This window comes from Myripristis murdjan, chromosome 21, assembly GCF_902150065.1.
Source record: "Myripristis murdjan chromosome 21, fMyrMur1.1, whole genome shotgun sequence".
In the NCBI taxonomy this organism is placed as follows: Eukaryota; Metazoa; Chordata; class Actinopteri; order Holocentriformes; family Holocentridae; genus Myripristis; species Myripristis murdjan.
Window position 1 is genome coordinate 14836317 of NC_044000.1, and position 16184 is coordinate 14852500.

The window sequence follows — 16184 nt, forward strand, 5'->3', positions numbered from 1 at the left end:
AATATGTGCACTCTGGGTTGAGGCTAGGGGAGCAGCGGCTGGAATTGAAACCAGCTGAATTAATCTCCTGGAAACAGCGCTGACAGGAGCCTGATTATGGGGTGTCCCTTCCACCAGCCGGCCTGCTCGTGCCCTCCCCTCCCCAGCAGACCAAAGGTTAATGCAGTCTTCTTGTTTGTTCCCCTCCCTACCCCTGCACCCTCCCACACACACACACACACACACCTTCAGTCCCGACAACATGGGGCTCCTGGACCCTGCCACCAGCGACGGCCGCGTCATCTTCTTCCTGCCCTGGGAGAGGATGACCATCGCTGGGACGACAGACACACCCACAGAGATCACACAGCACCCCATCCCTGTGGAGGAGGACATCAACTTCATCCTGACTGAGGTCCGCAACTACCTCAGTCCTGATGTGGAAGGTGACTACAACACTGACACACACACACACACATTTACCATTTATATTTGCCGGTTCATGACATCTAGGCAAGTGTTTTTGTTTTTTGGTGCAGTGTCTTCATAGTATTTCATAATTACAGTCTACTGGTAATGGATCACATTTGTATTTGTCTAGTATTTGTCTTTTCCATAACATTATATGTGAGCCTGTCATATCCCACACATGATTTTGTGTCTGCAGTCAGTCTTGTGTTGATATATGGAGGGAAAGGCTGTGATGCTTAAGGTATAACTAGCACAACAGTGTCAGCATAACATTTCTCACATGGAAAAAATGACTCATCACTGTGCGCCTACACTTGCGGCACTATAGCCTGGACGTTTGAATCCGACCTAATTCATAACAGCCATTTATGATAATAAATACACGTCCAACAATCTCAACATACAACCCCCCCTTCCCGATTTACAAATAGCTGATAGAGCAAGCAGCTGACAGAAATAAATGAGCTAATCTGATGGCTGTGTAGGACTTCCACCAGATATTAATTCATCAGGAGGCCACAGAGTGCAGACAGATACAAATTCCTGCTTTAATTATGTATGGGAGCTGCGCTGGAAACAAGAGACACCTCCACCACCAGGACTATTTCTCAGACCAACTTTATGAACCCCTTTGATTCCATCGTTATTTTGTTTTCCTTTTGGATATAATACATGTCCCTCCTGTTTTCCCCAAACACTCAAGACGGAATAGATTTTTTCCCTTTATACCACTGCCTTCGCATGAGACATTTGATAATGAATAAGTGGAAAAATAACCTTTACCACATTAAATTATATTGTTTTCGATTTGCAATCTTTATGAGGCCTTCCTGGAGCCTCTTTGATGTATTTTGTTCCCACTCGGAGCCTCAAATGGCCCTTGCCGACTGGCAGGCTTATCAAAACCCAGGGAGGCTTTATTGAATGAGTGACCAGTGGGTATCTAAACAGAATGCAGGGCTATTGATTTTGGAGAAGTGGTCTAATTGTTTCTAGTAGACAAGGGCTTGTCCCGATTATTTGATTGATTAGCTTGATACCGGTCTGCCTCCTCATCCTCCTCCCCTGGCCAGTTAATAGCACTGTAATCCCAATACACTGCCTTATTTCTAATCCATCATCATTATCATGGCTGTACTCAGCACAAGATTAGTCCATGAGGCTTTTTTCTGCATTCCTCAATATTAGCTCTGCCTTCTATATGCTAAAGGGAAGAATTGAGAAAAAGTAAGTTGATGCAGTCCATTTGACTTACTGGAAAGTACACCGGAGAGCTAGCAAGTCAAGGATATACAGATAGATAGATAGATAGATAGATAGATAGATAGATAGATAGATAGAGAATGCATGAGTGAGAGAGAGACAAAGACTGGGAAAGAGAGATAGATGGATTGAGACAGATAAGTTAGAGAAAGAGAGAGACAGCAAGACAGTGGCAGAGTTGTTGGGGATGTGTCACAGTGGCTCTCCAGTCCAGGCCTCAGACTGGCTTCCGGCTCCAGGCAGTGTGGCCGCGGACAGCGGGGTGACATGTGGCGTATGTCTGGGCGAGACCCCGGTAAAGTCTTGTGGTCACAAAATGAGCAGCGAGACCCTGCAGCCTGAGAAGAAAAAAAAAATCACAAAGAGGAGGAAGAAGCAGGGAAGTGGGGGATATAAGTGTGAAGTGATGGAGCGAGAAGCCGTGACTGCTGGACTCCACTCGGTCTCCGTCCTTGCCTGTGGTAGTGCCCAGACCGGGGTCTTCACTCATCCGTCTGAGAAGGTGGGAGGAAGGGACAGGGGTTGTGTGGAAGGGTCATACCAGAGGGGTTTGTCACATTGTATGGCGGTGACACCTCAGAAGACCTACCGGCCCTGCAGTGGTCAACCAGTGTCTCCCCCAGCTCCCTTTCCTTAAGGGAGTGGGGTCTCCATGGCTTCTCACAGTCACAGCACTCTTTCTAGTGACACATACATCAAACTGCAGATCCCCACTCCACTGTACTCAACTCAAATCTGCTCCACTATCCGCTGACTGGTGTGGTATGTTTAAAGACTGGGCTGTCTTTGTTCTACTCCTGCAGCCTGAAAAGTGGACTCTCTTTCTGTCTTTGTGGTGAAATCTTTCCACACCACACAACAGTTCCATTCCCCAATCATGAGTCAGCCTAACAAAGGAGGCATCAGTGCTTCTCACTCTCTGTCTCTGGGATCAGAGAATGGAAAACATTTTTTTCACTGAATATTTTCTGCCTTAGAAATCTTTTAGCCCTCTCATCTTGAATCACTCCAAGAACATCTCTCCTTTGTTCCCTGTAATAATTCTCATTAAAATCCTACGAGATGTGTTAGATTGTCCTCATACAGTATGAACTATACACTGTACTGACACGCAAGGGTTCAGAAAACGATGATTAGTTGAACCAGTCCAACATTTTCAGCCATCAAAATAATCAATTGGACTGTTGAATCCATTGTGCCAGGTCTTCCAAGGTTAATACAGCTCAAGAGACATTGTTTATCATGCATAACTTTCATTTTGTACAGCTATAAATGGGCATTGTCTTCATCTGCACGCCTTTTATTGCCCATATGAGGCCTTCTGCTCCACAGCTACTCAACTGTCATAAATGTTTAAAAAATGCCCTTTGATAACGAGTTTGTCATTGTTTTATTCAGAAATATCAACCAGCCCATTATAGTGGCAGGTATTTTTTCAATCGATACACAACAGCGTATTAATATTTAATTCTTTATATGTCACTACAATATAAGAAAAGTGGATTGTTGAGGAGCAGCAGCTGGAGCTCGTTTATTTTCCTGCTGTGGTGGGGAAATAGAGAGGAGGGATAGAGACATATCCCTTCATGAGTTGTGTTTTGAAATGCAGTAACTCCTGCGTGTGTGTGTGTTTGTGTGTGCACATGCATGTCTGCGGTGCATGTGTGTCTTCATACGATAGGTGCCCGCATGCTTGTGTTTGCCAACATCCCTGTTTTCTTTGTCTGGTGCAGTGAGAAGAGGAGATGTCTTGGCAGCCTGGAGTGGCATCCGTCCTCTAGTCACAGACCCCAACTCCAAGGACACTCAGTCTATCTGCAGGAACCACATTGTCAGCATCAGTGACAGTGGACTAGTTACCATCGCTGGTAAGTGCCACTACCCATGTTAATCCAGGACCAAAGACATTTTATCAACTATTTGCCTTTTAAATTCTCTTAACCCTATGAAGCCTGAACTATGAAAGAATTGGCAGTAAATTCCAATTTTTGGAAATTGAACCCTTTATTTAGTCCTATAACAAAATATATATATATATAAAAATTCAAAAAATATGTTATTACACAACCTTTCTGGTGTATGATATATGATATGTACTTAAAGTGCCAATGGTATGGTCCAGGGTGAACAGGGGAAGTGTTCAAAGGTATACAACAGTATTTTGGTCAAGTATTGATTAAGCTGAAAATGAAAAACGGAATTGAAAATGTGTATCATATATGATACAAATGGCTTTATAGGGTTAAATTCTCAAGGTGTTTTCAATTAGCTAGCACAAGGAAACATAAAAGAAGACAAAAATATTAATTTTGCTGCAAATGTTTTCCTCCTGATCAAAATTTTCAGCAGCTGTCCAGCGATGTCAAGTTTATCCATGAGTGGCGAGGTGAAAAGTTTGGAGTTGAGTACGTGTAATTCCATGCCTGTACTTCCAAGTATTACAGTGCATGTAAAGCATATATAAATGACATATTTTGATGCATTAAGTTGCACAAGAGTGGATACAGATTTTCATTTTTTTATGTATAATTTGAACACAAAACCTATGACATTATATTTCTCAATTGTCCTTCATGTAGGGTTTCTTAAGTGACATTAAAGTGTGAAATGTAACATCTTTATGCATTTATGTGTGCACGCATGTAAATGTGCGCATGTGTGTATGTGTATAAAAATACAAAAACAATTGTATTTAAAATTTCTCGTATAGCATTCACCTACACCTTCTAGTCATAAAAAATCTATTTAATCTTCAAGGTCACTTGAAGTTCACAGATAGAAATGCAACTTTAGCTTTTTCTAGCAGGGGGAAGTTGTGCCATAATGGGAATGATGGAAACAGACCTACATTATTTTTCTCTCAATAGTATAAAGAGCCATTTTTTCCAGAATGAAAATAATAATTCTATGCCTTTTACTTTGTCATCACTTTGTCCTCTGGATTGCCACAGTGATAACACACTCTGTGCACTACAATTAAGGAGAATGTAGTTCTCAATTATAATGCATACTTTATTCATTGTTGATGACTAATAAAAGTTCTTCCTTTTACTCCATCCTCTGGTGTAATTTATGGATCACCCTAACACCCTGGAATGATTCATGGAATCTATAATAACAGAAGGTTCAGAAGCAGCATGAGCTTTGCTGTAACCAGTATGTTGTAGCCGCAGCATGTTGAAGAAGCCGGGCTATCAGCCATGCTCTGGTAAATGTTTTATTCAGGTTAAGGTGCTCACAGCACATGCACCTGTGACCAAATGTCTCTGTTGCTATGAATAAACCGTTATATTTCCATCTACCCGTATGTCACAAAATGACCTGCCAGAAAAGAAAAAAAGTATGAAAAGTTTCAGCTACCAACTACTGTACCTCTTCCCATTTTCACAGTAATAGCGCAGTAGGTTACTTCTAATTATGGGAAAAAATATTATCCAAAGTAGAAGTTGGAAAACTATGCACATCCAACCCAAGTTGGGTGCAGGCGCAGCACACAATCACAAGTAAGTGAAAGGACGCCAGTGTCCACACACTGAATGTCAAAGCACTCACAGCATTTATTGTGCTCAATACATGCTTGCAGTGTTTTTGTTGACATCAAAAGGTAACCCATAACTCACTGCAAGTCAGGGAAGAAATGTGATTGGAGGAAGATGTATACATGCCACAATAACCCATCTAATATAAACCAAGCATCTTAACCAGGTTTCTCATAGTCAAAGTACAGACAATTCTGAGTTATGACTTTTACATGTGTTGACCCAAAATCAGGTTATATGAGTAACCAGTTTAAGAATATAAACCTCTGAACATACAAATTTAGCCACTGTACTGTGTATGCATGGAGCCAAACTGAAAAAAAAATTACCTGTCACCTCTGGTTTTTACCACTTGCACTGTAGCTTACAAAGAAATTACATTAAAATAAATTAAAGAAATGATATAGCCATCAAACAACTTTTTTTGTTTTGTTTTGTTTTGTTTTGTTTAGAAAATACACAGAGGGTTAGCTAGTAAATCACATAAAACATAGTTGACCAGAGCCTGTGTTAACTGCACCAAGAGCTCTGCAGTTTGGTTTCCAGGGTCGCTAACACTTCCTGTGGAACATGTTCCTGGTACATGTCCTGAAAGTAATTTCTGTAAATGAGTTGGAATCCAGAGCATGAACAAACTATCTGTTTGCATTTATTATTTTCTGGATGCTGCAGGGGGTAAATGGACGACGTACCGCTCCATGGCTGAACACACGCTGGATGCTGCGGTGAAGGCCCACGGGCTGACGGCAGACTCCAGTCGGACAGTGGGCCTCATGCTGGAGGGGGCTAAAGACTGGAGCCCAACCATGTACATCCGATTGGTGCAGGACTATGGCCTAGAGGTGGAGGTGGTACCGTATACTTAGTCTTTTTTGTTCATTGTTATTATTTATTTATTTATTTACTTGTTTATTTATTTACCTTTGAACTATCATTTGCAATCAATGCTACTGTATGCAGTTACTTGATATGTAGATAAGACCTTTATCAGCTGGGCCAAGCTCATGGTTCTTTTTGGCACTACACTGCTTTTGTCCAGTACCTAAACCTGGTTAAAAAATAAAAATAAATAAATAAATAAATAAATAAATAAATAAAAACCATGAAAGATAATTATGATAAAAGAGCACTGACATTTCAATGACAGTATAATGATAATAAAATGAATTTTAATGCACATAATATTATAGGTACAGCACTTTTTAAAGCATAGTTTACAAAAAAAATCAATTAGAATTATGAAATGTCATACAATAAGATAAAGCAAGTAAAAACAAGCCACCACAAGATGAAAGGTAATCAGCAATCAGCAATATAAAAAAATAATCAGGTCAAGAGAAATGCTAAAAGCAAGTCTTTAAACATAGGTTTTAAGAGGTGATTTTAAAGATGATACTGATTGGTCATGTAGGCTGTTCCCAAGCCAAGGGCCCTGATGGCAGAGGCTTGGTCATGTTTAGTCTTACATCTAGACTCTGAGACAGCTGTAAGGGCACTGTATGATGATCTGAGGCTGCACATTGGCTCAAGGGAGATTAACATTTCTTTATTGTCTCCACTGCCAGAGAGTGAGAAATGTGATTTTGCTTCTTTGGATCAGTTAAAATCCTAGCTACCACATTTTGTACAACATGCAGGAATGAAACAGACTTTTGACTGATGGCAGAAGAAGGAGAGACAGCTAAATGATATACATGACATAACTGTAGAAATATAAGTGGTTCAAATTGAACCGTCCAAATTTGTTGCCAAATGCTTTAGGAGTCAACACACTAGCATTACTTCCTATGATTGGACAACATTTCCAGATTTGTTGCTATTTGCTTTTTGCTAAATATTGTTGCCAGGGGAGTCTGAGTAGTCATTAAATAGTCACCAAATTGGCAGCAGTGCAGACAAGCTTGATGTCCTTGTTTGTTCCAGCAGTGGAAATAGCTGTTGCATGTTGTTAAAATACATGCAACAGTGATGGGGTGTTATAGTGCACAATGTAGTGATTGTATTGAATACGCTGTATTTTTTAACCTAATATAATTTTATTTTAGTTATTTTGAACATGACCTGAGTCCTAATTTCGTACCGCTAACATGTAAATGTGAGCTGGTATGACAATAAAGTTCCTTGAGTCCTTGAATCCTTGAACATGAGGCATATTTTATCAAGGAGGCATAGAAACTGTCTTAGCGTCCACTTTGGAATTGTCAATGTGGGAAAAACCCTGCTCTTGGAAATAAGGTCAGGGACAAAGGCTGCTCTGGCATCTTTAACTGCCTTCTGATATTTTCTCATGAGGTCCATTAGAAAGTCTAAAAAGACCTGCAGCTTGTTTGCCCTCCATTTTTGTTCAGCTCTCCTACACTCTCTCCTCGAGGCCCAAGTATTTTCGCTGAGACAAGGCAGCACTTTTGTATTTGCATTCTCATCCTCATGAGGGGCAACAGAGTCAAGGATAGTAAGGACTGTACATGCACTATTAAAAGGGGAAACAAGCTCCTCGGTGCTGGACGCTTTCAGAAAACTTTCCAGCAGAAGGGCATTTAAAGGTGCACTATGTGAAATTGCAGATTCAGGTGAGGACCTCTTGAACCCTCTTGAAAAAACATGGACTAGCCACAAAATTTGATGTCTGAGTCTATATATTTCTTATTTCCAGCCTAACTAAATGATAAATTGTGTGCTTATTCCATGTTTTTTGTCACCTGCACCTAAATGGTCCTCACTTTAGTCAAGGCTTTAAAAACGTGTGCACACAGATGCATGTTGGGTAGGAGTGGGATGGGGTAAAGCAATATTGAAAACAACAGGCTTGTAATCAAGACTGTTGTCTCACCATTACAATGAGTAAGACCCGAAGACAGCATTAGGCTAAATGTGTGTCCCATAATATGTGCAAATATGTGCACAGATGGAACAAGATTAAAAGATTCAATAACATTCATAAAAATCTTTAGCGCGTTTCTGAGCCTGACAGCAAACATGATGATGATGATGATGAGACAAGTGTTCATGTTGGTCAGTGAGTGAATTAGCCACCAGCGTGCGAGAGCTGAGTGGATCCACCCATGTGCTAACAGAGCCTGCTGTCATCCTGCGCTCGCTCTCTGTCCTCCTGACAATACACACATATCACCAGGACAGTCCATGCCATGTTAGACTTCAAATGAACTGTACAATGACCTGCAAATGACAAGCACAGAGAGTTGCAGCCCTCTGTGACTTTGGTGTGAATGAGTTTTAACCCTTTGTTAGCAAGAAAGAGGAGAAGAAAGCATAATCTATGATCCCAATGTTTCTGGAATGTTTAAAAAGGTCAATATGCTGATATTTTTGACAGCGCTTGACCTTTTGTGAAAAAAGTAACAAAACCATTGGAATTGAAATAACTTCTTTGTTTAGTTCTGGCACATAATGTATCACAGTCAAAGCATGCTGTCTCCCCTCAGCATCTCCCTATGAGTGACTTGACTGTTAATCCGTTGTATTGATCTAATATCAAAAGGTGCTATTTAAATGCAGCGTAACTCCCCGGGAGCCATGATCTGTCAGTGGGCTCTGTTTGGAGTTTGGCTGAATAACTAATGCCTGTTGTGTCTGTCACTGTATCCAGGTGGCCCAACATCTGGCCTCAACCTATGGAGGCAGGGCGTACGAAGTGGCCAAGATAGCCCACGTCACCGGGAAGAGGTGGCCTATTGTTGGCAAACGTCTTGTATCGGAATTTCCTTACATCGAAAGCGAGGTTGGCGGGTGGCTTATCGATAGCGTCAATCATATCATGTATTGAACATGTGAGTTCAAAGAGGATATATAGTCTCTCTAACCGCAGCTGCTTCCAGGTTCTGTATGCTGTAAAGGAGTATGCATGCACAGCCATCGATGTGGTTGCACGACGGACACGGCTGGGTTTCCTGAATGTACAGGCGGCCGAGGAGGCTCTTCCTCGAATCGTGGAGCTCATGGCGAGGGAGCTGAAATGGAGCGATCAGAAGAAGAAGGTAAACCCCACAGACCAAAACATTGTCACGTTTATCAGCTAACACAGACTAATTCTGTCTAAAAGCTACTCAAAAATGACACCTGAAATTCATTTTTTGCCTATCTTCGTCTTTCTTCTCTCAGTCTTAATGCATAGTGACCGCTGATTTAGTGCATAAATGTAATTGTGCAGTAATTGCAGAGTTGCTGCTGTGCTCCCCATCAGTGGAACTTTAACCTGACACCAGCTTGTACATTACTTTCTACTTCAAATTGATGCTTTCAGTGATATTCCAATTTGCAGCATTCCCAGTCCACCTCTCCCAACCGGCCACTGCTATTCCAGTACTGGCATTCCCAAACATGCATTAGATTGACCTCACATTAACCCAGATACATTTGATCTTTAAGAGCCATAAATTGGCTTTTGTCATTACCATAGGTTAATTACTGAGATTTGCTCTGTACTGTTGCTACAGTGAGATTGCAATAATAAGCACCACACAAAAGCCATTCACACTGCCTGCGTGAGCACTAAATAGGTATTGTTTTGATCCCTCTATTCCTGTCTGGAGTTTTGTTTGTATTGGTCTATTAATAGCACCCTACCTAGCTTGTGCTTTTGATACAGTTTGATTCTGCTGTGTTTAGAACAAGCCTCGCCCTTCCTGTCATTCTCTCCATAATAAGACGTCTGAAGTGCAGCCCAGACGTGGATCAGATTGCTGTCCTTACATTCCTTACGCCACCTTTCTGAGAACTAAACTGCTCATTGTTTCAAGACTTGCATATATGATAACGTGAGCAGTCTAATATTGCCCATTTCCAAGGAAAGCTCATTGACAACCCACAGTAGCAGTTTTGGTCCTGCACAGCTCTGTTAAGTAAGGCAGGCCAATAACACCGCCCAGATTACAGGTTCAGTTCCCATGACACCCACTGATGCAGATCTGCAGCCATGGTGCTATAAGGCAAGAAACTGTTCTTCAAACCGGCATGTGCTCATACAAATAAATGCCTGTTGTATATAATGACAGGAGGAGTTGGCAGCAGCCAAGCGGTTCCTCTACTATGAGATGGGCTACAAGGTCCGATCTGAACAGCTGACTGACAGCTCTGAGATCACCCTCTCTCCCCCCGAGGTGGACAGGTAAGGTACCGTGAGGATTCAGATGTGGATATTGTAACCATGTTGGATATTTTGTCAATTATATTGGATTGTGCAAAATGGCAAAATGGCTTATTTATTGATAGCTACATTGTATCTGTTTGTGTCTGCATGCTGTGATTTACTATAAAACAGGCAAGAGCATAAGTCTTACCTGTTTCAGAAACAAATCATGTCATGGCAACATCTGCATGTCTGATACTCACTTTTCAACTATTTTTGAAATAAATATTGCTCTAATCTATGTCAAATAATCATTTTTGTTGTCACTTGTTGCTAAGCAAGCACACTCACAACCTAAAGACTACACATCCAATAAACCTAAGCGTTCCAGACTCCATCCCTAACTTCAAATATCCAAATGAGTGCATGTATGTGATTCATCCAAGTGACCGTTGTGATGCTCAAAGGGATATGCATTTGGACTGCAAACAAAACAAAATAAATGCATTTTTTAAGCCGATGAAATATATTAAAGTGCAGATTTTTCCCAGACGTATCTCAGGTTATAACCATGCCTGCGTTGGACATACAGTAAAGCCAAGTATATTTTCTCATCAATTTTACTTATGAAACTGCCTGCAAACCATCGATGACGTACCCACTTTTCTACTCATACCTCTCTACTCATATTTATGTGGCATATGCTAATTCAATGAGGCAATCTGCTAGTGCATTAAAATGTACCTTGTTATTATACTGATTTTGATTTGAGGCCTATGCTGATCCCTGTTTACACTCCATATGGACACTGGACTCTTGTAACTTGAGTGCGTCTGGTGTGCAGCCTTTGTCCTGTTATTTTTGTTATTGATAGCCTCAGCCTTATTGCACACGTAGATGAATAACTGTGTGTAAGTTAAAGTGAAGCTGAAGTTGCGTGCCTCATCCTTTCTTGTCAATGAGGGCTACTTACAGGTGTTTTTTGTTTCTCTGCTGACAGGTACAAGAAAAGGTTCCATAAATTTGATAAAGAAAACAAGGGCTTCATCACAACTGTGGATGTTCAAAGAGTATTAGAGGTAAAACCTGTGTCACTGTGTGTGTGTGTGTGTGTGTGTGTGTGTGTGTGTGTGTGTGTGTGTGTGTGTGTGTGTGTGTGTGTGTGTGTCTGTGGACCCGTATGTGATTATTACCAGTGGGCGTTTGTTCTCTTGTGTGCCTTTATGAGATGTGGCGAGGTTTCAAATTTCTCTCCTTTAATAGAAGCCCTATGCTGATGATCCTCTTTTAGCTCAGTAACCATGACACTCAGACTCTCAGTCAGATGCTAGTTCACCACCACATCACTTCACCTGTTCACACACACCGTCCATCTATGTTGTTTTTCTCCATAAGTACACTTCCTTTCTACATGCACTGAAATACTGTAAGGCCTGATGCAATAAAATCAGCTATTCAGTAGAAAAAGGTTAGATGTTGACAGAAATTGGTCATGGAAATTGCACTCTATGTCATGGAACAGTCATGGAAAAGAATTTGGTTCATGAATATGTCTTAGAGTTGTGCATTGTATTATATTGGTGCACTAGCATGAGTGGTTGAAAGCCTTGTGGTGGAAACATTCAGTGAGTAGGGATCCCAAGCCACTGGGGTATAACAAATAGGACTACATAATTTGGCCCAGTCATTAGTTCAGGCCCGTTCACATCAATGGGATTGGAAGTTTATGGATTACCTGTAAACAGAGATTCAGCTAGTGACAGGTCTCTCCAAGAGAACCTTCTTGCACTACTAATTGAGCCGTGGGTTTGCTGTGGGGTTTGTGTGGGAGTTTCTGTCAACGCAATATCTAAATTAAACACATTTCGTCACCAGCAAATAGTGAAGTTACATATTCATAAGAATTTTTCATCACTTCTGAAATGAGATGCTTATATTTTCTGCATTTGAGCTGATCTGAATGATTTTTGGACTTGGTGAGATGCATTCAAGTGTCTTCCACTCGAACACAGTGTTAGTCTCTGGAGTTTTTAGTCATGGTCTTTATGGTGTGAGTTGAACAGTTCAAACAACAAACAGTATAATTCTGGTCCAAGTTTTGAGATCATTAGTGTTTTCAAGTGTCAATAAATAAAGACAATGGTTTCCATGTTTTGCATACGTGTAGTTAAAGGCAGTAGAGTTGTAAATTTTCTGAGACATTCACAGTCCAAATATCTCGTCAATATACAACACTGCAGAATACTGAGGGTTCAAAAATAAAAAAAAAATTTAAAAATCCTTCATCTAATGGCTTCAGTTCATTTCTTCTCTTTAAATATCAGTAAAAGCTAATTGTTTTGTCTTTTCAGTATCAGTCAGGTTGGTCAAAATATTCAGTACTGCCAGCTAGCAATGTATAATCTGACTTCACAATCCACAGGAATAAGATGACTTTTTGTTGCTGGAAATAAATCTTGGATACCAGCTTTAATGATCTTTCACTTGTTTCCTGCCAGAGCATCAGTGTGCAGATTGATGAAAACACACTCCATGAAATCCTGAATGAAGTTGACCTGAATAAAAATGGACAGGTGGAGCTGAATGAATTCTTACAGGTATAGAAGTTTTTGTTTTCTTAATTTTAAAAGTATTTTTATGTGAAGAAAGAAGGCATGTGTCAGTTGCCTCCCTTTCTTACTGCCATATGTACATGCATACATCTCTCTCTCTCTCTCTCTCTCTCTCTCTCTCTCTCTCTCTCTCTCTCTCTCTCCCTCCCTCCCTCTCTCTCTCCCTCTCTCTCTTTCTACCACACACAAACACACCATCTTCCCCGTCCCCCTTGATACTGGCAGCCTTCTCCTGCTCTGTGACAATGATGAATGCAGAACATGAAACACATTAATGCAGCGGATTCTGGTCAATGTCAGGCCTTTCTTCACTGTGTCAAGTTAAACAAACAAGATCAAGCAAAAGCGAATGGTAATTGACCCTCCAGAGATAAGGCCCCTGCTATTGAGGGAGGAGGTCATGGGAATCTCAAGCCACTATGAAACCTGCGATGGACATTTCCTCAAAAAATGCACTCAGTGGTCACTGACCAGGTGGTCACACTTCTTTGTGTAATGCTATTAGGCTTTTTAATCTCTCTTTGAGAGGTGAATTATTATGAGAAGGAGCCTGGTATTATATACTTTCACTATACAGTGCTTCATCAGCAATAAGCTGTCATTGTAATAAGTGGATTCCACTTGTATGAGATGTCTGAAGCCTTGGTGCGATGTGTTAAAAGTGTGGAGGCTTCTGACATTTTGATGACACGTTCTGTTGAAATCTAACTAATTAGGAGACACTTTGGTTTTAAACTTCAGGTTTCGGTGGTGAACCTTGTATACTGTATGTCCTTTGATTCAGTGTTATAAAAGTATCATGCTGATGCTGTATAATTGGAAGAGTGTAGTAAGGAACAGGAGGAGCTTCTGCCAGGTTCTGTTGGTAGTGGATTTAAGACAATAAGATGAGTGAGCTTCGTGTTTTTCTTTTTTTTTTTTTAATTCATGTTGTTTATTGTAGACCTGGATCTTCGGAAAACATTTGACTGTAGTAAACATGTTTTTTATGTGCAGGCTTTGAGTTAGAGCCCAGTCTTTAATACAGGTTCTTTGAAACATCCATACATGTTCATAGATGCTATAACTTGATTAGGTCTAAATATTGTTCATCTGTGCCGTTTGTGGGTGCGTGCGTGCGTGTGTGTGTGCTTATATGTATAACCATGTGCCCAGTGCCTCTGAACATGTGTTTACGTATCTGTGTCCTCAGCTGATGAGTGCAGTGCGGAAAGGCCAGGTGTCTGACAACCGTCTGGCCATGCTGATGCAGACTGCTGAGGAGAGTCTGGACCAGAGGGGGCCAGTGTCTGTGGACCGCAGTGGTGGAGGGATGTGAGCCACAAACTGGACCTGGGTAAGGTGGGACGAGTCTGTTTGGCCTTGCCCCAAAATTACATTCAGCTGACATGGCAGGAGCTGTCATCATAGGAACAGGTGATTGTCATATGTTTGTTTGTTTGTTTGTTTTTTGTCAGAATAGCTCAAATTAATTTTTGTGTGTGTCTCTACCACTGAACACATAAGACGTACTTGATCAAGAGTTTTGCAGTCATCCAGAAGTCACTGATGTAATGTTGTTGGCAGCTCTACCAAAACACATGCATTTAACACTGTGCATGTACACTGTATGTGGCTTACATGCCTCCCACTTCAAAGACATTCTTCCATCATACTTGACTTCTATTTTTCACCACTGCATCAGCTGTAATGTCAGAGTAACTTATTTTTATGAAAATGTTGTTTTAATAAGAAGTGTTTATTTGTTTGTAATATTTACATATTATTTGTTGGTGGTTTTATTGTCCGTCTTCAACTTTTATGCAGATGCAGTTGGGAAATCTCCCCACTGAAAGGTGTAGATGTGGCTATACGCTGTAGGCTGCAGCTTTCAGTAGGCTATGCTGAGCACATTATTTGCACTGTTTGTGGAATTTTGCATTGCTTGTGAAATATTTCTGCTGTGTACCGTCCAACTGTGCCATTTTCTACAATTTAGATGCTGAAAATATTCCGACATTTAAAGTCATTTTTGCTGGATATTGTGATTTTGACTGTACTTTGAGCAAAGTTCTGCAGTTTACATTCTGAAATGCAGTGTGACGTCTGTATGCAAAGCGAGGCGTAATTGGAAAATCATTTGCATTTTTCATTCACTGCCATCAAAATCGAAACATTATCCTTCCCAAAAGGACTGTAAATGCTAGATATTTATTAGATTAATTTAGCCTGCGTCAAATGAGATACAAATCAACAGTAAATGTGTTTAAATATTCTAAAGTAGGTACATGTGATTGGTTCCAAGAAATGTTATTGTCTTGTGTTTTATTAAGCTGAATGGCTTGTTGTATTTGATGCTGGCTTTTAATTTCTGTATCTGTCTGTGCAGTTGGTGTTTTTATTACTATTAATTTATTACTTGTGTTTTGTCTGCTTGGCCACTTGCATTTATAGAGTAATAAGGGAATGTATTTAATGTGCCTTGCTTTCAGATGCAGTGTGAATTGAGAGCATGAATCAAGGGAGTTGATTAAACCATACTGTCCCGGGCTTTTAAGTGTGCTTAATTTCACACTATCTATAAATAAAGCAATTATTTTGTTACGCACATTGTTAAAGTGAAGATTTCATATGTTTGGCTCTGCAGTGACAGTTGTATATGAAGGCTGCTTCAAAGACCTATTGTACATATCTAGCTCTCTTCCTGGTTAATCCACTTCTAATGCTGACTATGGGTGCTTTCATCAAGAAGCGATTGTCGTTGTTTTGTTAATATAAAGCAGAAATTATTGGGGAATTGTTTTTCGAATGCACTTGTGAAACTGCTAGTCGTAAAGGCAGGGAGTTCTAATGCATTTTTTTTTTGTTGGGCTTAATCTACAGATTGTTGTGGCTGGCCACGTGGGTATTACGCAATGCAAACTCCTCAAAAGAACACAAACACTGAAATTCTCAAGACTAAGTATGTGGGAGGGCTTATCCAAGCGTCTGCTGCCAGCTTTAACACTCGAGGATACTTGATGTTGAATGGATTTACGCTTTTATTTCTAATCTTCATTGTCTCTCCCTTGCAGTTGGGTAGCGTCTTGTCTTGATCCCAACAAAAGCAATGAAATGTAAAGTAAGCTGCTGCGATCACTTTCAGCCTAAAATAGTCTTTGGAAAAATTATATTGACCAGCGTTTTTATCACCGCAGTCTTGCTATTTTATTTTACTCATGCACATCGGCCATCCCTTCTTTCATCATTTTTTTT

General features: G+C 40.5%; 1 protein-coding gene across 3 annotated transcripts in view; it reads left to right on the forward strand.

Annotated features, from left to right (window-relative positions):
- LOC115379608 (glycerol-3-phosphate dehydrogenase, mitochondrial) overlaps nt 1-16029 on the forward strand; it is a 28093-nt gene extending 12064 nt beyond the window's left edge. For 2 of the 3 annotated variants that reach the window (XM_030080358.1, XM_030080357.1), the window contains 9 exons: nt 232-425; nt 3447-3581; nt 5925-6100; nt 8860-8991; nt 9089-9247; nt 10265-10377; nt 11339-11417; nt 12837-12935; nt 14143-16029. In XM_030080358.1, the coding sequence (XP_029936218.1) occupies nt 232-425; nt 3447-3581; nt 5925-6100; nt 8860-8991; nt 9089-9247; nt 10265-10377; nt 11339-11417; nt 12837-12935; nt 14143-14268 (1213 nt within the window). In that variant the 3' untranslated portion in view covers nt 14269-16029. The remainder of the gene's footprint in view (nt 1-231; nt 426-3446; nt 3582-5924; nt 6101-8859; nt 8992-9088; nt 9248-10264; nt 10378-11338; nt 11418-12836; nt 12936-14142) is intronic. The other variant, XM_030080359.1, reaches the window with a different exon arrangement.
- The last annotated feature ends 155 nt before the right edge of the window (nt 16030-16184 follow it).